General features: G+C 39.5%; 1 protein-coding gene across 1 annotated transcript; it reads left to right on the forward strand.

Annotated features, from left to right (window-relative positions):
- Positions 1–1,335: 1,335 nt before the first annotated feature.
- Positions 1,336–7,356, forward strand: LOC125245633 (scavenger receptor cysteine-rich type 1 protein M130-like). Its single transcript, XM_048156299.1, has 17 exons — positions 1,336–1,569; positions 1,655–1,969; positions 2,204–2,518; positions 2,946–3,260; positions 3,339–3,662; positions 3,739–4,056; positions 4,185–4,487; positions 4,583–4,666; positions 4,859–5,173; positions 5,278–5,475; positions 5,574–5,651; positions 5,873–5,932; positions 6,178–6,240; positions 6,323–6,391; positions 6,474–6,516; positions 6,692–6,753; positions 6,881–7,356. The coding sequence occupies exons 1-17, from the start codon at positions 1,455–1,457 to the stop codon at positions 6,940–6,942; spliced, it is 3,039 nt and encodes a 1,012-aa protein (XP_048012256.1). The 5' UTR covers positions 1,336–1,454; the 3' UTR covers positions 6,943–7,356.
- The last annotated feature ends 10,588 nt before the right edge of the window (positions 7,357–17,944 follow it).

Raw genomic sequence — 17,944 nt, forward strand, 5'->3', positions numbered from 1 at the left:
ATTACAGCATCAGTGAAGTGTGGCATGGAAGTGATCAGCCTGTGGCACTGCTGAGGCACTATTGAGCCTTCAGATCATCCGTATATTGTTGGATCGACTGTTTCTCATCTTTCTCTTGAAAATATCCCATAGATTCAGGGGTCAGGCATGTTGGCTGGCCAATAAAGCACAGTAATATCATGGTCAGCAAACCACTTGGAAGTGGTTTTTGCACTGTGGGCAGGTGCTAAAGTCCTGCTGGAAAATGAAATCAGCATCTCCATAAAGCTTGTCAGCAGATGGAAGCATAAAGTGCTCCAAAATCTCCTGGAAGATGGCTGCATTGACTTAGCACTTGATAAAACACAATGGACCAACACCAGCAGGCGTCACGCCCCCCCCCCAAAATCATTACTGACTTCAGAAACTTCCCACTAGACTTCAAGCAGCTTGGATTCTGTGCCTCTCCAGTCTCCCTTTAGACTCTGGGACCATGATTTCAACATGAAATGCAAAATTTACTTTTATCTGAAAAGAGGACTTTTGACCACTGTTCACTGTCCAGTTCTTTTTCTCCTTAGCCCAGGTAAGATGCTTCTGACGTTGTTTCTGTTTCAGAAGTGGCTTGGTAGTCCTTTTCCTGAAGATGTCTGAGTGTGGTGACTCTTGATGCGCTGACTCCGGCTTCATTTGACTCAATGTGAAGCTCTCCCAAGTGTTTGAATCGGCTTTACTTGACAGTATTCTCAAGCTTGTGGTCATCCCTGTTGCTTGTGCACCTTTGCCTACCCAATTTCTTCTTTCAAGTCAACTTTGCATTTAATATGCTTTGATACATCACTCTGTAAACAGCCACCACATTCAGTAATGACCTTCTGTGACTTACTCTCTTTGTGGAGGGTGTCAATGATTGTCTCCTGGACCATTGCCAAGTCAGCAGTCTTCCCCATTAGTGTGGTTTCAAAGAACAAGAGATACCCGTAATTTATACTGTAGGGATGGTCATTTAATGAAACTCAAATGTAAATATTCTAATATTTTGAGATACTGGATTTCGGACTTTCATTAGCTGTACGATCTAATCAACAAATTTAAAAAAAAAAAAAAAAAAAAAAAAAACCTTTTGAAATGTTTTACTTTACATGTAGGGAATCTAGAATATATGAAAGTTTCATATTTAAAAATAATTTACAATAAAAAAATGAACTTTTTCACGATATTCTAATTATATGACCAGCACCTGTACATTTAGATAACAAACAAAAATGTATTTATCTCTTGCTACTTCAGGCGTCAGGCTTATTGGAAACTCCAGTTGTTCTGGGAGAATTGAAGTTCTTGATGATCAGACTTGGGTTTCAGTGTGTGCTGCTGTCTTCGACCAGCAGGATGCAGAGGTTGTGTGTAGAGAGCTGGACTGTGGGGCTCCTGTACAGGTGCTGGGAGAAGATGCTTTTGGAAAAGGAGAAGCTCAGATGTGGACACAAGAGATTCAGTGTAGAGGAAATGAGACTCAGATTCACCTCTGTTCAAAATCATTTCATAACAACAGTTGTTCATATGATAATTACCAGGGGCTGTTATGTGCTGGTAAGAAATAAAATATGAGATTTTTATTCTTTTTATTATTTTACCTTTTATGCCTAGTCTCTATTTTTATTCTTCTGTCACTTAGATAAAATGAATGTGAGGTTGGTTGGTGGTCACAGTCGCTGTGCTGGTAGAGTGGAGGTTCATCATAGAGGTCAGTGGGGAAAAGTATGTGGGAATTTTTGGGATATGACTGATGCTGCAGTGGTGTGTAGAGAGCTGGACTGTGGAGAACCTGTAGATGCTCTGGCTGATACTCAGTTTGGACAAGGATCAGAACCAATCTGGATGAGTACTGTGTTATGTACTGGATCAGAGTCTACACTGAAGAACTGTGGGGCATCAGGATGGAGCATACATGTCTGTACTCACAATTCAAATGCTGGGGTCATCTGTTCAGGTAAATAATGCTGGACTTAAAAGCATTCCAATTTTGCTTTTTCTACTTGTTTCCAATGGATTTTTGTTTACACAAAGAATGATTGTTTTATGCTGAAAACTTTGCGTATTAACATATCTGTATTTATTTATTTATTTATTTTTTATTTTATTTTTTTACAAGTTTTGTCTACATTACATCTGTATTATATGTGTTTTTGTCTAATGTGCGCTCTGATTCATGTAATATAAACAGGTCATAATCCTTCCAGACTTGCTGCTGGCTCTCATCTTTGCTCTGGGAGGTTAGAGATACTTCATAATCAGATGTGGGTTTCAGTGTGTGCTGCTGCCTTTGACCAGCAGGATGCAGAGGTTGTGTGTAGAGAGCTGGACTGTGGGGCTCCTGTACAGGTGCTGGGAGAAGATGCTTTTGGAAAAGGAGAAGCTCAGATGTGGACACAAGAGATTCAGTGCAGAGGAAATGAGTCTCAGATTTCATTCTGTTCAATATCATCATCACAGAAACACAACTGCACCAGTGACAATAGTGTGGGACTGATATGTTCTGGTAAAGAATTAATTTTCAGTGTGTCTTTTATTTTTGATGTAAGATTTATATTACAAAACTTTATTTATTTTTTGTATTTAAGTACAGTATGTAACTTATTTGTTCAGAATTAACTCAATTTAAATGAGTGATTATATCATAAATCCTTTTTTTTTTGTTTTTGTCTTACCCTGATTCATAGGCACATATTTACGTTTCTGCCTGTGGGTTCCCACCAAAACAATGTTCTTCCATAAAATGCATGCAGATTTTTTTTTAACCATTACAGGGGTATCTACATAGTATATCTTTAAGAATTATTTGACCCCTCTTTACATCACACACATAAAAATAAGTTTTTCATAGTCAAGATACAGTATGCTGTATCATAGATATATCTGTATTGGGTCTTGTAATGACAAAAGGTTTTTTTTTTTTTTGTGCACAGGTTACACAGATCTCAGGATGGTAAACAGTTCAGACTCTTGTTCTGGAAGAGTGGAGCTTTGGTTTATCAATAAGTGGGGCACAGTGTGTGATGCATGCTGGAATATGAGAGCTGCCAGTGTCCTCTGTAGACAGCTGAATTGTGGGATTGCTGTGTCTGTTGTGGGATCAGACTGGTTTGGAGAGGGAAGTGGTGAAATCTGGGCTGATGTGTTTGATTGTGACGGGAATGAAACAAAACTCTCAGAATGTTCCATCTCTTCATGGAGCCGAGCTGAATGTTCTCATAGACGAGATGTTGGTGTCATCTGCTCTAGTGAGTCCTTTCATTTATTTCTGACTTTATCATGTAAACTGTAATACTGATTTAAAAAAAATAAGAATTTCTCCTTAGATTCCTCTCTGGCTGTTCATGATGGTCTGGTGCGGTTGTCTGGAGAGAGACAGTGTGAGGGGGAGGTGGAAGTTTCCATCCATCAGGTCTGGAGGAAAGTTCTGCTGGACTCCTGGAGTCTCACTGAATCCTCTGTGGTCTGCAGACAGCTGGGCTGTGGCTCTGTGCTGAACTTCTCCGGCTCCTCTTCATCCAGTCCTGAACACAGTCATGAGTGTGTGACGGGCTTCCAGTGCTCTGGGAGTGAAGCTCATCTGGGGAACTGCAGCTCTCCACAAACTCTCAACTGCAGCTCCACACAACAGCTGTCAATCACCTGCCTTGGTGAGAAGAGCAACATCTGGGCAGATTTTTCAGTTGTTAGTGATCACTAATGTGTTTCTCTTTCTCTGAATATTAGGTCACGGGTCCATCAGGCTGGTGGGTTCTGGGGGAGACTGTGCAGGGAGGCTGGAGGTTTTTCACAGCGGCTCATGGGGGACAGTGTGTGATGACTCCTGGGATATTAAAGATGCCCATGTGGTGTGCAGACAGCTGCAGTGTGGAGTGGCCCTCAGTAACCAGCAGGTACCAGCCTGGTTTGGTCCTGGTTCTGGACCCATATGGCTGGATGAGGTGGAGTGTGAGGGGAATGAGACGTCCCTGTGGAGCTGCTCTTCTCCAGGCTGGGGAAAACATGACTGTCAACACAAGGAGGATGTAGCAGTTGTGTGCTCAGGTAAACATGGTGCTATACTATACATTATATATATGTTTAAATTAAACTTACAGTTTGTAGAAACTTCAACACATTTACACGCCCATAATGCTCACTTTTTTTTCTTTTTTTTTTTTACTTCTGTATAGAGTTTAAAGATATCAGGTTAACTGAGGGCTGTGAAGGGAATGTGGAGGTTTTCTACAATGGATCCTGGGGTAATGTTTGTTACAATAAGATGGACAGAGACACAGCGAGTCTGATCTGTCAAGAGCTGAACTGTGGAAGATCTGGTGTTTTGTCTGTTTCTACACCAAGATTGGAATCAGCTCCTTACTGGCTGGATGACGTGAAATGTCGACCACATGATTCAAATCTGTGGCAGTGTCCATCGGTACCCTGGGGACAGAATGACTGTGATGAGGATGAAGTGGCCAAAATCACCTGCTCAGGTAAGACTCATGCAATTTACATCACTAAAAAACAGCAGTAATTACAGCAGTAAGTTATATGAATTGAGTATATTATATTGTGATTGTGATTACAGAACAGGAGACTCATGAGTCCCCTCATTTGTCTTGCTCCACATCTCCACATCAGAGACAGTGTATGACTCCTACTATAGTAAACAGTAAGTTCATTTGATATAGAAGAACATAAAACATAAAAATCATAACAGAAAATATATGATGCATGTATGTGATTTTGTTCTGGGTACACCAACAGGATTTAATATCACACAACACACATACCCCACTGTAGGTGTCGCTGTTCTGACAGAACTCTGTTGACCAATAATAATGTCTACTTGATTGTGTTTTAGATCATGTTCCTCTCAGACTGAGTGGAGCGGAGAGCCGGTGCTCTGGGAGGCTGGAGGTGTATCATAACGCTGTGTGGGGCTCAGTCTGTGATGATCTGTGGGACATCAGCGATGCTCAGGTGGTCTGCAGACAGCTGGGTTGTGGAGCAGCACTGAGGGCTGATGGGAATTCAGTCTTTGGTGCTGGTGAAGGTGTTGTGTGGCTGAACAGAGTCGAGTGCAGAGGGAATGAGATTCACCTGTGGGACTGTCCTCTCTCCCTGAAGAACCACACTGACTGCTCCAACAAATATCACGCTGGACTCACCTGTGCAGGTCACAGAAAACACTAACCAATATTAGTCATTCTTACATAATTTTAATGCTAATACTATTTGTTATTTGCATGATTTTAAATGTATCTGTATCTGTTTTGACAGATTTGTCAGTGTCCACTACTCCTGCCACAACAACATCATCTTCTCCTCCAGTTTCTCAGACAGTGAGCTCAACATCAGTCTCTTGTCCACAAACTCCTCCGTCTCTCTCTGTGCTTGTGATTGTACTGGGAGTTGTGCTCTTACTGCTCTTAGTGCCACTGCTTATACTGATTCAGCAGAACAGAGTGATGAGGAGAGGTAGGAGAGATCCAGAGACTGTCATATTGTGTCTTATTCAGTGTGTGATCAGTCATGTGTTGTGAACTGACAGCAGGTTTGTCTCTCTACACTCACAGCTCTCTCTAAGAACACTGAGGCCATTTATGAGGACATTCACAGACCCACTAATAGACACCATCTCTTCACTCATAGGGGTGAGTAAGTGTCTGAGTGTCTGATTTAGGAGATCAACAGGGTAATCACTGTACTCAGGGGAGTGAGTGGAGCAAATTGCATAGATTTATATGTGGGACCTTTTTTGTGTCATTTGATGTCAAATAATGTAAGGTTAGTTGTAAATGACCCAAAAGAAGTTGGGATTTTAGCTGGTTTGTGATTGTAAACATGTTTTTATGGTTCTACTTCTTTATAACAGGAAGTGTCCTTTCTGAAGAACAGTATTCTGGGTATGAAGATGCTGATAATTTTCTTTCAGGTTAGAGGACTGAAATATAATAATATTACATGCTACATAGAAACATGTGAAATGAATCAAAATCTTCCACTTACCAAGTTAACATTACTGAATGTTAAATATCTTAAATAAATAAAAATCCAATATAACAATCCATATTTAATTTTTACATGAATTAATTATTTTTAAAATTCACAGTAAAACAGAATGGAGCACAGTGATAATTATTTTCTATGAAAATGTTTATTGCACATTTTTAATATCAGAATCTGCAGTAGGAGTCACACCTGACTACTATAATGATGTCACCAACTCTAAAGGTCCAGCAGGTCAGTGATTGATTACAAAATTTATTGGGCCTGGGAACAGTATAAATCAGTTTGTTTTTCCTCTTTCTTTTAACTTATTTAGAAGAACAACAATTTAAAACAGAAAATTATGATGATGTGATCACTGTTGGATTGAGACATCGTGCTACAGGTTTATTTCTATAATTTTTCATATTATTTGAATATGCATGGTCATTTTACTAAGCCTATCACATTTCATTATATTATTGCAGATGACATATCAGAAAGCTATGATGATGTTGTCGTCATAAGACGGTGGGTTTCATTTTACTCTTTTAGATTTAGATAGTCTGATACAGTGAATTTTCTTTCCAAATTATATTATATAAATTATACTTTTTTGTATTATATTTTTAATATATTGTTGTGTGCTTTAAAGTGCAGTGTGAGATTGTGTTAATGTATTTAATGATTGATACATTTATATCAGTATGCAGTCTGAAGGAGTAGATGATGAGAGAAATATCAGTGAAGATGCGAGAGACTTGTTAGGTAAGATATTGTGACCCGTTTATCTCACACAATATGTTTAGATTTTATAACTAGAAATTGCAATGCAAATGTTGATTTGCACATTAAGCATGTACTGATACAAGAATTTGTTATTGTTTTCAAACAGCAGGCTATGATTATTTGAAGGAGGAGCCAAGAAAACAGGGAGGGGCTATGTTCAGTTTGTGACCACACCCACCACCTCACAGTCTTTTACAGCTTTTAATTGTCTCAACAATGAGTTTAAATGATACATACTATTAAGCTTTAGGTTCAGTCCACCATTGTTACAAGTTGAAGCATTAATAGATAGCATGGACTTCAATTCAAATATATATAGAACAGATAAATAAAACAGACAGGGTATTTTGTTCGTGTATTCTCACATTTCTGGTTATTTAATAAAAAGGCTCTATCATATCATCATCACTAACGTTTCAAGCTCTGCATATGCATCAAGTTTCTGAGGGTCAGAAGCCCATACAAGATAAAATGACCAACATGTACTTCTGCTCAATGAAAATGTATTTTGAACTTATTGCTTTTAGCAAATAAATAAATAAAAGTGATTTCATCTTTTCTGAAGTTAGGAGTTCTTCAAATATTTAACATTTTATTTAGACAACAGTAATGTATGAAGGGTAACTTCCTAAAAATTTCATGTTTTAATAAATTATTTGTTTTTTGTTTTTTTTTGGATGCATATTGATTTTTTTTTTTTTCCTGGTATAACTGTTACATGTCGTGTTCCTGTGACCTAGTTTCCCATTCTGTTTATTCTGATCCACCTGTGTCTTGTTAATTATCCCGTCACCTTGTTTAGCTCACTTTGTTAGTCACCTGTATATATACCCTGTGTTCTCCTTCACTCCTTGTCCGTTCTCCTTGTTGTCTACATGTGTGTATGCTATCTCCTGCGTTATTGATTAAAATCCCGTTCCTGTGGAAGTCTGTGTTTGCCGTGTCTCTTCAACTACAGCCACACGTAACAGAAGAACGGAACCAAAACAGTTTTTTTTGCAGCGTTTTTTCTTCAGTTTTTATTTGTTTTCCCCTCATGGCTCTACCCGCAGTCCAGCTCCTTGGTCCAGTGACTTTCTCCAGCTTGCGTGCCTAACACACTTACGTGGAGTGGGTGCTGGTAAACAACAACTCTCCGTTTACCATCGGCCCCGCGGAGGATGACTTCGCCACCAGCCCCACTCCACTGCCAGAAGCCAGTCAGCCACCATCGACGAACGTCACAACGGAGATGTTTCACGTGCCCACCGCAGACCGAGGAGGCCAGCCTGCCACGATGGATGAGCCTGGACAGAGGAAAGGATCGGACAGTACCATCGCCCCGGAGCCAACCTCACAGCAAGGTTCTGACCAGGTGCGCGAGCCGGTAACATCATCTGACGTCGAGGGAGTGCTTGTGGAGCTTGAGGGCTGGGAGGAAAGCTCCGCCCACAACACCACCACGATGGAAACAATGACTGACACTGGCAAATATGCTGAGGAACTGAAAGAAGTTTTTACGGCTGATTTAATCGATTTTTTTTCAGAGAGGTGATTTCCCATTCCCCTGATTTCCCTGTTTTTAATGAATCTCCTGAGCCTCCAGAGGACCAATCTCCAGTGTTCTCCAGTTCTCCGTCTCCTGAGTTCCCTGTCTGCCCACCCAGCCTCCCTCTCCCGCCTTCTCCGTCACCCAGTCTCACAGCCAGTTCCTCAGCCCCACCATCATTTCTGCCCTTCAGCCGCTTGACATCTCCCACATGCCAGGTGGGGATGTCAAGCATCTTCAGGCCCTCCACTCCATCCATTCAAGAAGATCCCCTGCCTCCACTTCCAGCCTCCACGCCCCCTGCTCCACCTCGGCCCGTCGACACTTCGGTGTCACCCTGGCTCCTCCCTCCCTCGGCTCCACCAGACGCCGTCGGCCATACGGCTTCTCCGGGCTCCCTCATCTTTCCGGCTCCGCCTTGGTCAGTCGTCCACCTGCCTGCACCTACGGCTCCGTCTGGCTCCTCCTTCCCTCCAGCTCTGCCTACATCCTCGGTCCCTCCGGCTCAACCTCTGCCCTCTGGACATCCGCCTCCTCCTCAGACGCTCGTCACCATGGCTCCTCCTCGGTCTCCAGGACCATTGGCTGCACGTGGGCTCGTCGGCTCTTCAGTTCCATCTGGGTCTCCAGCTGAATCTCCACTGGTCGTCCCCAGGGTGTCGTCTGCCCTCAAGCTGACTCCACCATGGCTCCTCCCACCTGCGAGTCTACCCTGGGGCCTCGTCCTGGCTGGCTTCTGGGGTACCATCTGGCTCTTCCTGCTCCTGGCTTTCCCCTGGCTCCTCCCACCCTCCACTCCCCCTTGGACTTTTTCTCTGGACTTAGTTTTGTTTTACGACCCTTCTTCTCCTCGCCCTCCTCCAGAGCCCCCGCCTCCTCCTCTGGACTCCATACGGCGCGAGGACGTGCCTTCCCGGAAGGGGGCGAAATGTTACATGTCGTGTTCCTGTGACCTAGTTTCCCGTTCTGTTTATTAGTTCATTTGATCCAAAAGTTTGGAACCACTAAGATTTTTAATGTTTTTAAAATAAGTTTCGTCTGCTCACCAAAGCTACATTTATTTAATTAAAAATACAGTAAAAACAGTAATATTGTGAAATATTATTACAATTTAAAATAACTTTTCTATTTGAATATATTTCACAAAGTAATTTATTCCTGTGATGGCAAAGCTGAATTTTCAGCATCATTACTCCAGTCTTCAGTGTCACATGATCCTTCAGAAATCATTCTAATATGCTGATCTGCTGCTCAAGAAACATTTAATGTGTACAATTGTACAAAATATTTGTGTACAATATTTTTTTTCAGGATTATTTGATGAATAGAAAGTTCAAAAGAACAGTGTTTATCTGAAATCTAATCTTTTGTAACATTAAAAATGTCTTTACTGCCACTTTTGATTGATTTAATGCATCCTTGCTGAATAAAAGTATTAATTTCTTTAATTTCTTTTCAAAAAAATAAAAATAAAAATTCTTACTGACCCCAAACTTTTGAACGGTAGTGTATAATGCTACAGAAGCTTTGTATTTCAGATAAATGCTGTTCTTTTGAACTTTCTATTCATCAAGGAATCCGGGAAAAAAAAGTACACAACTGTTTTCAACATTGAAAATAATCATAAATGTTTATTGAGCAGCATATTAGAATGATTTCTGAAGGATCATGGGTATGACACAGGTATTAAGAAGAGGTGACTTATGAGGACATTACCCCATGTCCCCACTTTTCAAAAGGCTTATAAATCACAGAATGAGTTTTTGTGAGAAAGTAAAAGTGTGCACAGTTTCCTGTGATAGGTAGGTTTAGGTGTAGGGTTGGTGTAGGGGGATAGAAAATATGGTTTGTACAGTATAAAAATCATTACGCCTATGGAATGTCCTCACAATTCACAAAAACAAACCTGTGTGTTGATCTTCATTGACATAGTCCAAGTAATTAATGTATCTTCTTTGAAACACAACATTAATCTTAAAGTTAATCCTGTCTCCTGGTTTGATTTAAACCTCAGTTTAGTCCTGGAGTAGCTCTAATCTTCCTCCAGGAAATTAGTTCATTAAACTCTGGCCTAGACGAAGTCTAGAACTATTTAAAACCATGGCATAGAAATCAGATTTCTGTTAATCTGGTATAAAAGGCCATTTTAGTCTAGGACTAGGCTTAATCTCTGGGGAAACTGCCCCATAATGTAAGTTTGGCAAACATTGTATTTGTACTTTATTATTTGTACTTTATATGGACATGCTAAATGGCAAAAGATCTGGTCCAAATTGCCAAACATTTTGGACAAGAACCACTAAAATGTAGACAGGAAGACGCCTTACATGTTTTGTGCATGACTTAAACGTCACCATCATTAAGCTTTCAACAACTTTTTCAGTCTTTGTTTAAAAACATTTCCCTAAAAGTTCAAGTTGTAGTTTGCTGGAGTGCAATTATAAACACAACAAAGTTGTGAAAGCAGACTAGTGAGTAGTTTACCTGTTCGGCTGATGATGTTTAATGTCCCAGACAACCTCTGTTGTCCCATTTAGCCAATTGTTAGCAACAGAATTTTACAAGACAAGCTAAAGCTTTTAAAAAATCACAAGACTGTAATAATGATGTATTCTATATTGTTGAATAAAACATGAAAATATCTTGAGCTTATGTTAACCACAGACCCTATTTTAAGCATTTAATCAAAAACCGATTAAAAAAACCCACTGACTACAGGATGATGGAACAGGAAATGCTAAAATGATAACATGTTTCTGGGTTTTGGCCTACAAAAATACATCATCCATGCACCACTCTATACAAGCGAGCTTTAGCAGAAATGTAGCAAACGGGCTCTCTCTGCTGGACACAAGGTGAACAACAAGCTCAGTTTCACTTTGACAATTATGGTTTTTGTGGGCCATTTGAAACAAACCACTTTTGTGTGATATGAGTACATTTCACATTAGTAACATGAATAATTTTAGGACAGTGATTCAATTTTTCACAAAATTAATTTTGAGAAGTTTTTTTCTGCCTCTGTTAACTTTGTATTTATTTATTTTTTTAAATTGTGCAAAATTATTTATTTTAAAGAGTTATGTTTATTACATGTTAATGTCATGCTAACAAATGTGTGCGCTAATAGACATTTTTAGGACATTCACAATTAGTTAAGTTCTAGTTGGGTGAAAAATGTGTGTGTGTGTGTGTGTGTGTGTGTGTGTGTGTGTGTGTGTGTGTGTGTGTGTGTGTACTTGTATTTATTACTTTGTTGGGCCCGGTGACCTGGAGCACACCAACAGTATGGGGTCCAACAGCCTTGTGGGGCCCAAAATAGTGGGCCCCACACCGTTTTTCATTTAAACTGCCTCAGTAGCCTGTCCTGATATGCCTCATGCTTTTTTTTCACTTACCCCACAAAGTGACAAAGTATGGTTACGTGTGTTACACACTTTTTGCTCTCTATCGCCCCCATATCTGAGAGTGGGGTATTGCAGCAGATACACACTACCGGAAGTGTGTGTCGTTTTAGCTCACGGAAGGGAGGAGCTGATTAGTTTTAGTCATAAACAGTGTTAATTCCTTTTGTAAAATCTATAATTCAACATGTTTGGACTCTGTACCAACTGAAGAAACTCAACAGGTAACTTATGTTTATATTATTTGACTGTGCATTTGATTTAGTTCAATTCCTACCCATATCGACAGAATGATGCTTAATGAAATACCATTTTAATCACACGGCTAATTGCTAATAGCCCACGGAAAGGGAGGGGCCATTTAAATGGGCTGTTTTACGGCATTTCAACCGGAAGTTCCACGCGGGTTAACACTGTACAAACGGAAGAACGTCTTCGTGTGAGCAACAGGTGGGTTTATATTGTATATATATATATATTTATTATATACTTTTTGACTGTACATTTGATTTAGTTTCGTGTCAGTTCCTACCCAGTATGATGTTTAATGAAGTGACGTTACTTTTTTAATTAGATCGCTGGTGGCTAATAGCCCGTGGAAAGAGGGACACATCACATTTACTGCATTTTCACAAGGTTTAACGCTGTCCAACCGAAGTAACGTAATGTCTTCATGTGAATAACTGGTAGGTTTATAGTATTTGACTTCGTAACATGAGGTAGTTCGTTTCTCCATTTCGTTACGCATCAAATTGATGGTTAATAATGTGCTATTTTATTCAGATCGCTAGCTGCTAATCTGCTAATCGTTAGCTGATAATGGTGATGACAGAATAAGAAAGAAGCATTTTTTTTTTAATTGCAGTTGATAATTTGACTACGTTTTCTTGGTAAAATTTATTTAGTTAACATTAAGCGTCATTGGTTAACATTTGTTAAGTAAGTTAACATGAACTAATATTAAATCAAAAGTTGTGCTTGTTAACATTATGTTCTGTGAATTACCATGACCTAATGAACGACTATACTTTAATTAACATTAACAAAGATTAACAAATGCTGTAATATATGTATTGTTCCTTGTTTGTACATTAATGCCAGTGACAACTCCACTTAGATCTTAAACCAATGAATATTACTTGAAATTGCTTGAGTTTTTTTCTCTTATGCTAAATTAATGCTGTTTTTTCACTGTGGGTGTGTCTGTGTATTTTTACTTTTTTAACATAGCCATAATGTCCAGAAGATGTAAGAGGATACGGCCTGCAGACGAAGCAAGGTCTTATATTTTGTCTTCAAGTGACAAGCCAGAGTTTGTGGAACGATTTATTGATAGAAACAAAGGTATATTACATGTGCATTTATCAGTACATGTCATTAGCATGCACTTACATAATTATGTATGATTTGTATTTGGGGAAATGGTTTAGTTTTTAGTTTAGTATAGTTTTTAATTTATTTTTCAAAAGATTTATGAAAGTGGCCACATTGTGTTATTACTCTGAATTCCTAGCTTTAACTCCTTGATTATAAAGGCAGTAAGCTTTAGCATTACTTTAGTATGGTTATATTACATGAAATTGACAATCTGTGGGTTATTTTTATGTAAAGTGTTAAGACAACAACTTTTTCTTCCAATTAAATGTATTTCTAATGATATATTCTTATAGGTAGAGGAGTGTTTTCTACCCAGCCTGTTGAACCGGGAGCTTTTGTCTTAGAATATAGGGGGGAACTCATCACAGCAGAGGAATGCCAGGCCAGAAACTACACAGAGTTACAGAGCACATTTCTGTTTGATTTTGAATGGCAGCAACGTCACTGGTGGTGAGTATGTCAAGATACATGTTTTGAAAGATCTGTGAAATTCTAACAAAGACATGCAACACTCTTTTGAATGAGCAAAAGCAGGACTAATCTGGACATCAGCAGTTAACTCTGATGATACGTCTTGAAGTCCCCCTGTACTGCCTGTTTTTCTGCCTGTTCTGTGGTACTCTGCAGTCTTAACTTAAAATACTCAGCAATGGTATTGACTGAATTTGAACATGGTTTGTCTCAAAGCATATAGAACAATACACTGACATATTATCAACAATAAAATCTTTCACTACGGGGGATGAGAAGCACTTTTTGGGACTTTCTGCTTTTTATGTCATACAGTTATATTTGTTGTGTAATTTAAATGACTCTTACATGTATGTATGTGCAAATGTGTAACATTTGTGCACATAATATTGTAGTTCAATGTTTAAAGGGTTTTCTTTAAACGATCTTTCAAAGTTTTTTTTTTTTTTTTTTTATATACCTTTTTAGTATTGATGCATCCAAAGAAGATGGATCCCTTGGAAGACTGTGTAATGACAATCACAAATCTCCCAACTGCTCTATGAAAAAAATCATAGTAAATAACAGGCCACATTTATGTCTATTTGCCGTGAAAAGAATTGAAATAGGAAGTGAAATTGAATATAACTATGGTGATGCACAATGGCCATGGCGTAACAAGGTGAGTTAGATTAGTCATGTTATTTTATTATTTAATTTAAAAAAAAATGTAAAAATGTGTTGAGTAGCACAGCTACTTTATATATATATATCAATCTTTTTGTCTGATTTCCAGGGTCCAAAGAAGCAGGCTTCTGCTCTAGAGACCGACACGTCCCTGACAGATCACCCATCCCATGATGACCCAAAAATGCATGATGAAATCACACAGGTAAAGGAGTAATGCAGACAGGTTTCTCACTGGTTAAGCGTCTCACACACACGTTTCTAGTCTGGGCCTTATGGGGCCCTCCCTCAAACTAATGAATTTACAGTTAAGTTCTCACACACACACATTTCTAGTCTGGGCTTTATGGGGCCCTCACGTATGGATCTCAGTCTAAGTGATTTTATATCACTGAAACAGCACCTGTCATTATTTAAACTGAACTTATTGCAGGTGTAATTCAACACTTTACAAGCTGCTACATGTTCAGATTGAGTATTTTATATATATTCCTCTGGATCATCTTATATGTTCCTGTGACACTTGCTGTTACCTCTAGGAAAGCTCTGTGTATGTTTAAATTTCAACTATATGCTAGTTGAGAGACTGTTTTTACATGAGAGGTCTTGTGTCACTTGTAAATGCCTGAATACAGTACATATGTAAGTTCTTCACAGGTTCTTGTTCTGTTTTAGTCTGATTTCCAGGGTCCAAAGAAGCAGGCTTCTGCTCTAGAGACCGACACGTCCCTGACAGATCACCCATCCCATGATGACCCAAAAATGCATGATGAAATCACACAGGTAAAGGAGTAATGCAGACAGGTTTCTCACTGGTTAAGCGTCACACACACACGTTTCTAGTCTGGGCCTTATGGGGCCCTCCCTCAAACTAATGAATTTACAGTTAAGTTCTCACACACACACATTTCTAGTCTGGGCTTTATGGGGCCCTCACGTATGGATCTCAGTCTAAGTGATTTTATATCACTGAAACAGCACCTGTCATTATTTAAACTGAACTTATTGCAGGTGTAATTCAACACTTTACAAGCTGCTACATGTTCAGATTGAGTATTTTAAATATATTCCTCTGGATCATCTTATATGTTCCTGTGACACTTGCTGTTACCTCTAGGAAAGCTCTGTGTATGTTTAAATTTCAACTATATGCTAGTTGAGAGACTGTTTTTACATGAGAGGTCTTGTGTCACTTATAAATGCCTGAATACAGTACATATGTAAGTTCTTCACAGGTTCTTGTTCTGTTTTAGTCTGATTTCCAGGGTCCAAAGAAGCAGGCTTCTGCTCTAGAGACCGACACGTCCCTGACAGATCACCCATCCCATGATGACCCAAAAATGCATGATGAAATCACACAGGTAAAGGAGTAATGCAGACAGGTTTCTCACTGGTTAAGCGTCTCACACACACGTTTCTAGTCTGGGCCTTATGGGGCCCTCCCTCAAACTAATGAATTTACAGTTAAGTTCTCACACACACACATTTCTAGTCTGGGCTTTATGGGGCCCTCACGTATGGATCTCAGTCTAAGTGATTTTATATCACTGAAACAGCACCTGTCATTATTTAAACTGAACTTATTGCAGGTGTAATTCAACACTTTACAAGCTGCTACATGTTCAGATTGAGTATTTTAAATATATTCCTCTGGATCATCTTATATGTTCCTGTGACACTTGCTGTTACCTCTAGGAAAGCTCTGTGTATGTTTAAATTTCAACTATATGCTAGTTGAGAGACTGTTTTTACATGAGAGGTCTTGTGTCACTTATAAATGCCTGAATACAGTACATATGTAAGTTCTTCACAGGTTCTTGTTCTGTTTTAGTCTGATTTCCAGGGTCCAAAGAAGCAGGCTTCTGCTCTAGAGACCGACACGTCCCTGACAGATCACCCATCCCATGATGACCCAAAAATGCATGATGAAATCACACAGGTAAAGGAGTAATGCAGACAGGTTTCTCACTGGTTAAGCGTCTCACACACACGTTTCTAGTCTGGGCCTTATGGGGCCCTCCCTCAAACTAATGAATTTACAGTTAAGTTCTCACACACACACATTTCTAGTCTGGGCTTTATGGGGCCCTCACGTATGGATCTCAGTCTAAGTGATTTTATATCACTGAAACAGCACCTGTCATTATTTAAACTGAACTTATTGCAGGTGTAATTCAACACTTTACAAGCTGCTACATGTTCAGATTGAGTATTTTATATATATTCCTCTGGATCATCTTATATGTTCCTGTGACACTTGCTGTTACCTCTAGGAAAGCTCTGTGTATGTTTAAATTTCAACTATATGCTAGTTGAGAGACTGTTTTTACATGAGAGGTCTTGTGTCACTTGTAAATGCCTGAATACAGTACATATGTAAGTTCTTCACAGGTTCTTGTTCTGTTTTAGTCTGATTTCCAGGGTCCAAAGAAGCAGGCTTCTGCTCTAGAGACCGACACGTCCCTGACAGATCACCCATCCCATGATGACCCAAAAATGCATGATGAAATCACACAGGTAAAGGAGTAATGCAGACAGGTTTCTCACTGGTTAAGCGTCTCACACACACGTTTCTAGTCTGGGCCTTATGGGGCCCTCCCTCAAACTAATGAATTTACAGTTAAGTTCTCACACACACACATTTCTAGTCTGGGCTTTATGGGGCCCTCACGTATGGATCTCAGTCTAAGTGATTTTATATCACTGAAACAGCACCTGTCATTATTTAAACTGAACTTATTGCAGGTGTAATTCAACACTTTACAAGCTGCTACATGTTCAGATTGAGTATTTTATATATATTCCTCTGGATCATCTTATATGTTCCTGTGACACTTGCTGTTACCTCTAGGAAAGCTCTGTGTATGTTTAAATTTCAACTATATGCTAGTTGAGAGACTGTTTTTACATGAGAGGTCTTGTGTCACTTGTAAATGCCTGAATACAGTACATATGTAAGTTCTTCACAGGTTCTTGTTCTGTTTTAGTCTGATTTCCAGGGTCCAAAGAAGCAGGCTTCTGCTCTAGAGACCGACACGTCCCTGACAGATCACCCATCCCATGATGACCCAAAAATGCATGATGAAATCACACAGGTAAAGGAGTAATGCAGACAGGTTTCTCACTGGTTAAGCGTCTCACACACACGTTTCTAGTCTGGGCCTTATGGGGCCCTCCCTCAAACTAATGAATTTACAGTTAAGTTCTCACACACACACATTTCTAGTCTGGGCTTTATGGGGCCCTCACGTATGGATCTCAGTCTAAGTGATTTTATATCACTGAAACAGCACCTGTCATTATTTAAACTGAACTTATTGCAGGTGTAATTCAACACTTTACAAGCTGCTACATGTTCAGATTGAGTATTTTATATATATTCCTCTGGATCATCTTATATGTTCCTGTGACACTTGCTGTTACCTCTAGGAAAGCTCTGTGTATGTTTAAATTTCAACTATATGCTAGTTGAGAGACTGTTTTTACATGAGAGGTCTTGTGTCACTTGTAAATGCCTGAATACAGTACATATGTAAGTTCTTCACAGGTTCTTGTTCTGTTTTAGTCTGATTTCCAGGGTCCAAAGAAGCAGGCTTCTGCTCTAGAGACCGACACGTCCCTGACAGATCACCCATCCCATGATGACCCAAAAATGCATGATGAAATCACACAGGTAAAGGAGTAATGCAGACAGGTTTCTCACTGGTTAAGCGTCTCACACACA

This window comes from Megalobrama amblycephala, linkage group LG14 (assembly GCF_018812025.1).
Source record: "Megalobrama amblycephala isolate DHTTF-2021 linkage group LG14, ASM1881202v1, whole genome shotgun sequence".
Lineage (NCBI taxonomy): Eukaryota > Metazoa > Chordata > Actinopteri > Cypriniformes > Xenocyprididae > Megalobrama > Megalobrama amblycephala.

What these genes read in the sequence shown, in the direction of transcription:
- LOC125245633 (XM_048156299.1), top strand. Translation starts at nt 1,455, where the DNA reads ATGTGGACACAAGAGATTCAGTGTAGAGGAAATGAGACTCAGATTCAC. An exon ending in TGCTGGGGTCATCTGTTCAG is followed by an intron (nt 1,970 to 2,203) that starts GTAAATAATGCT and finishes TAATATAAACAG; the next exon opens with GTCATAATCCTTCCAGACTT. An exon ending in CAACTCTAAAGGTCCAGCAG is followed by an intron (nt 6,241 to 6,322) that starts GTCAGTGATTGA and finishes TAACTTATTTAG; the next exon opens with AAGAACAACAATTTAAAACA.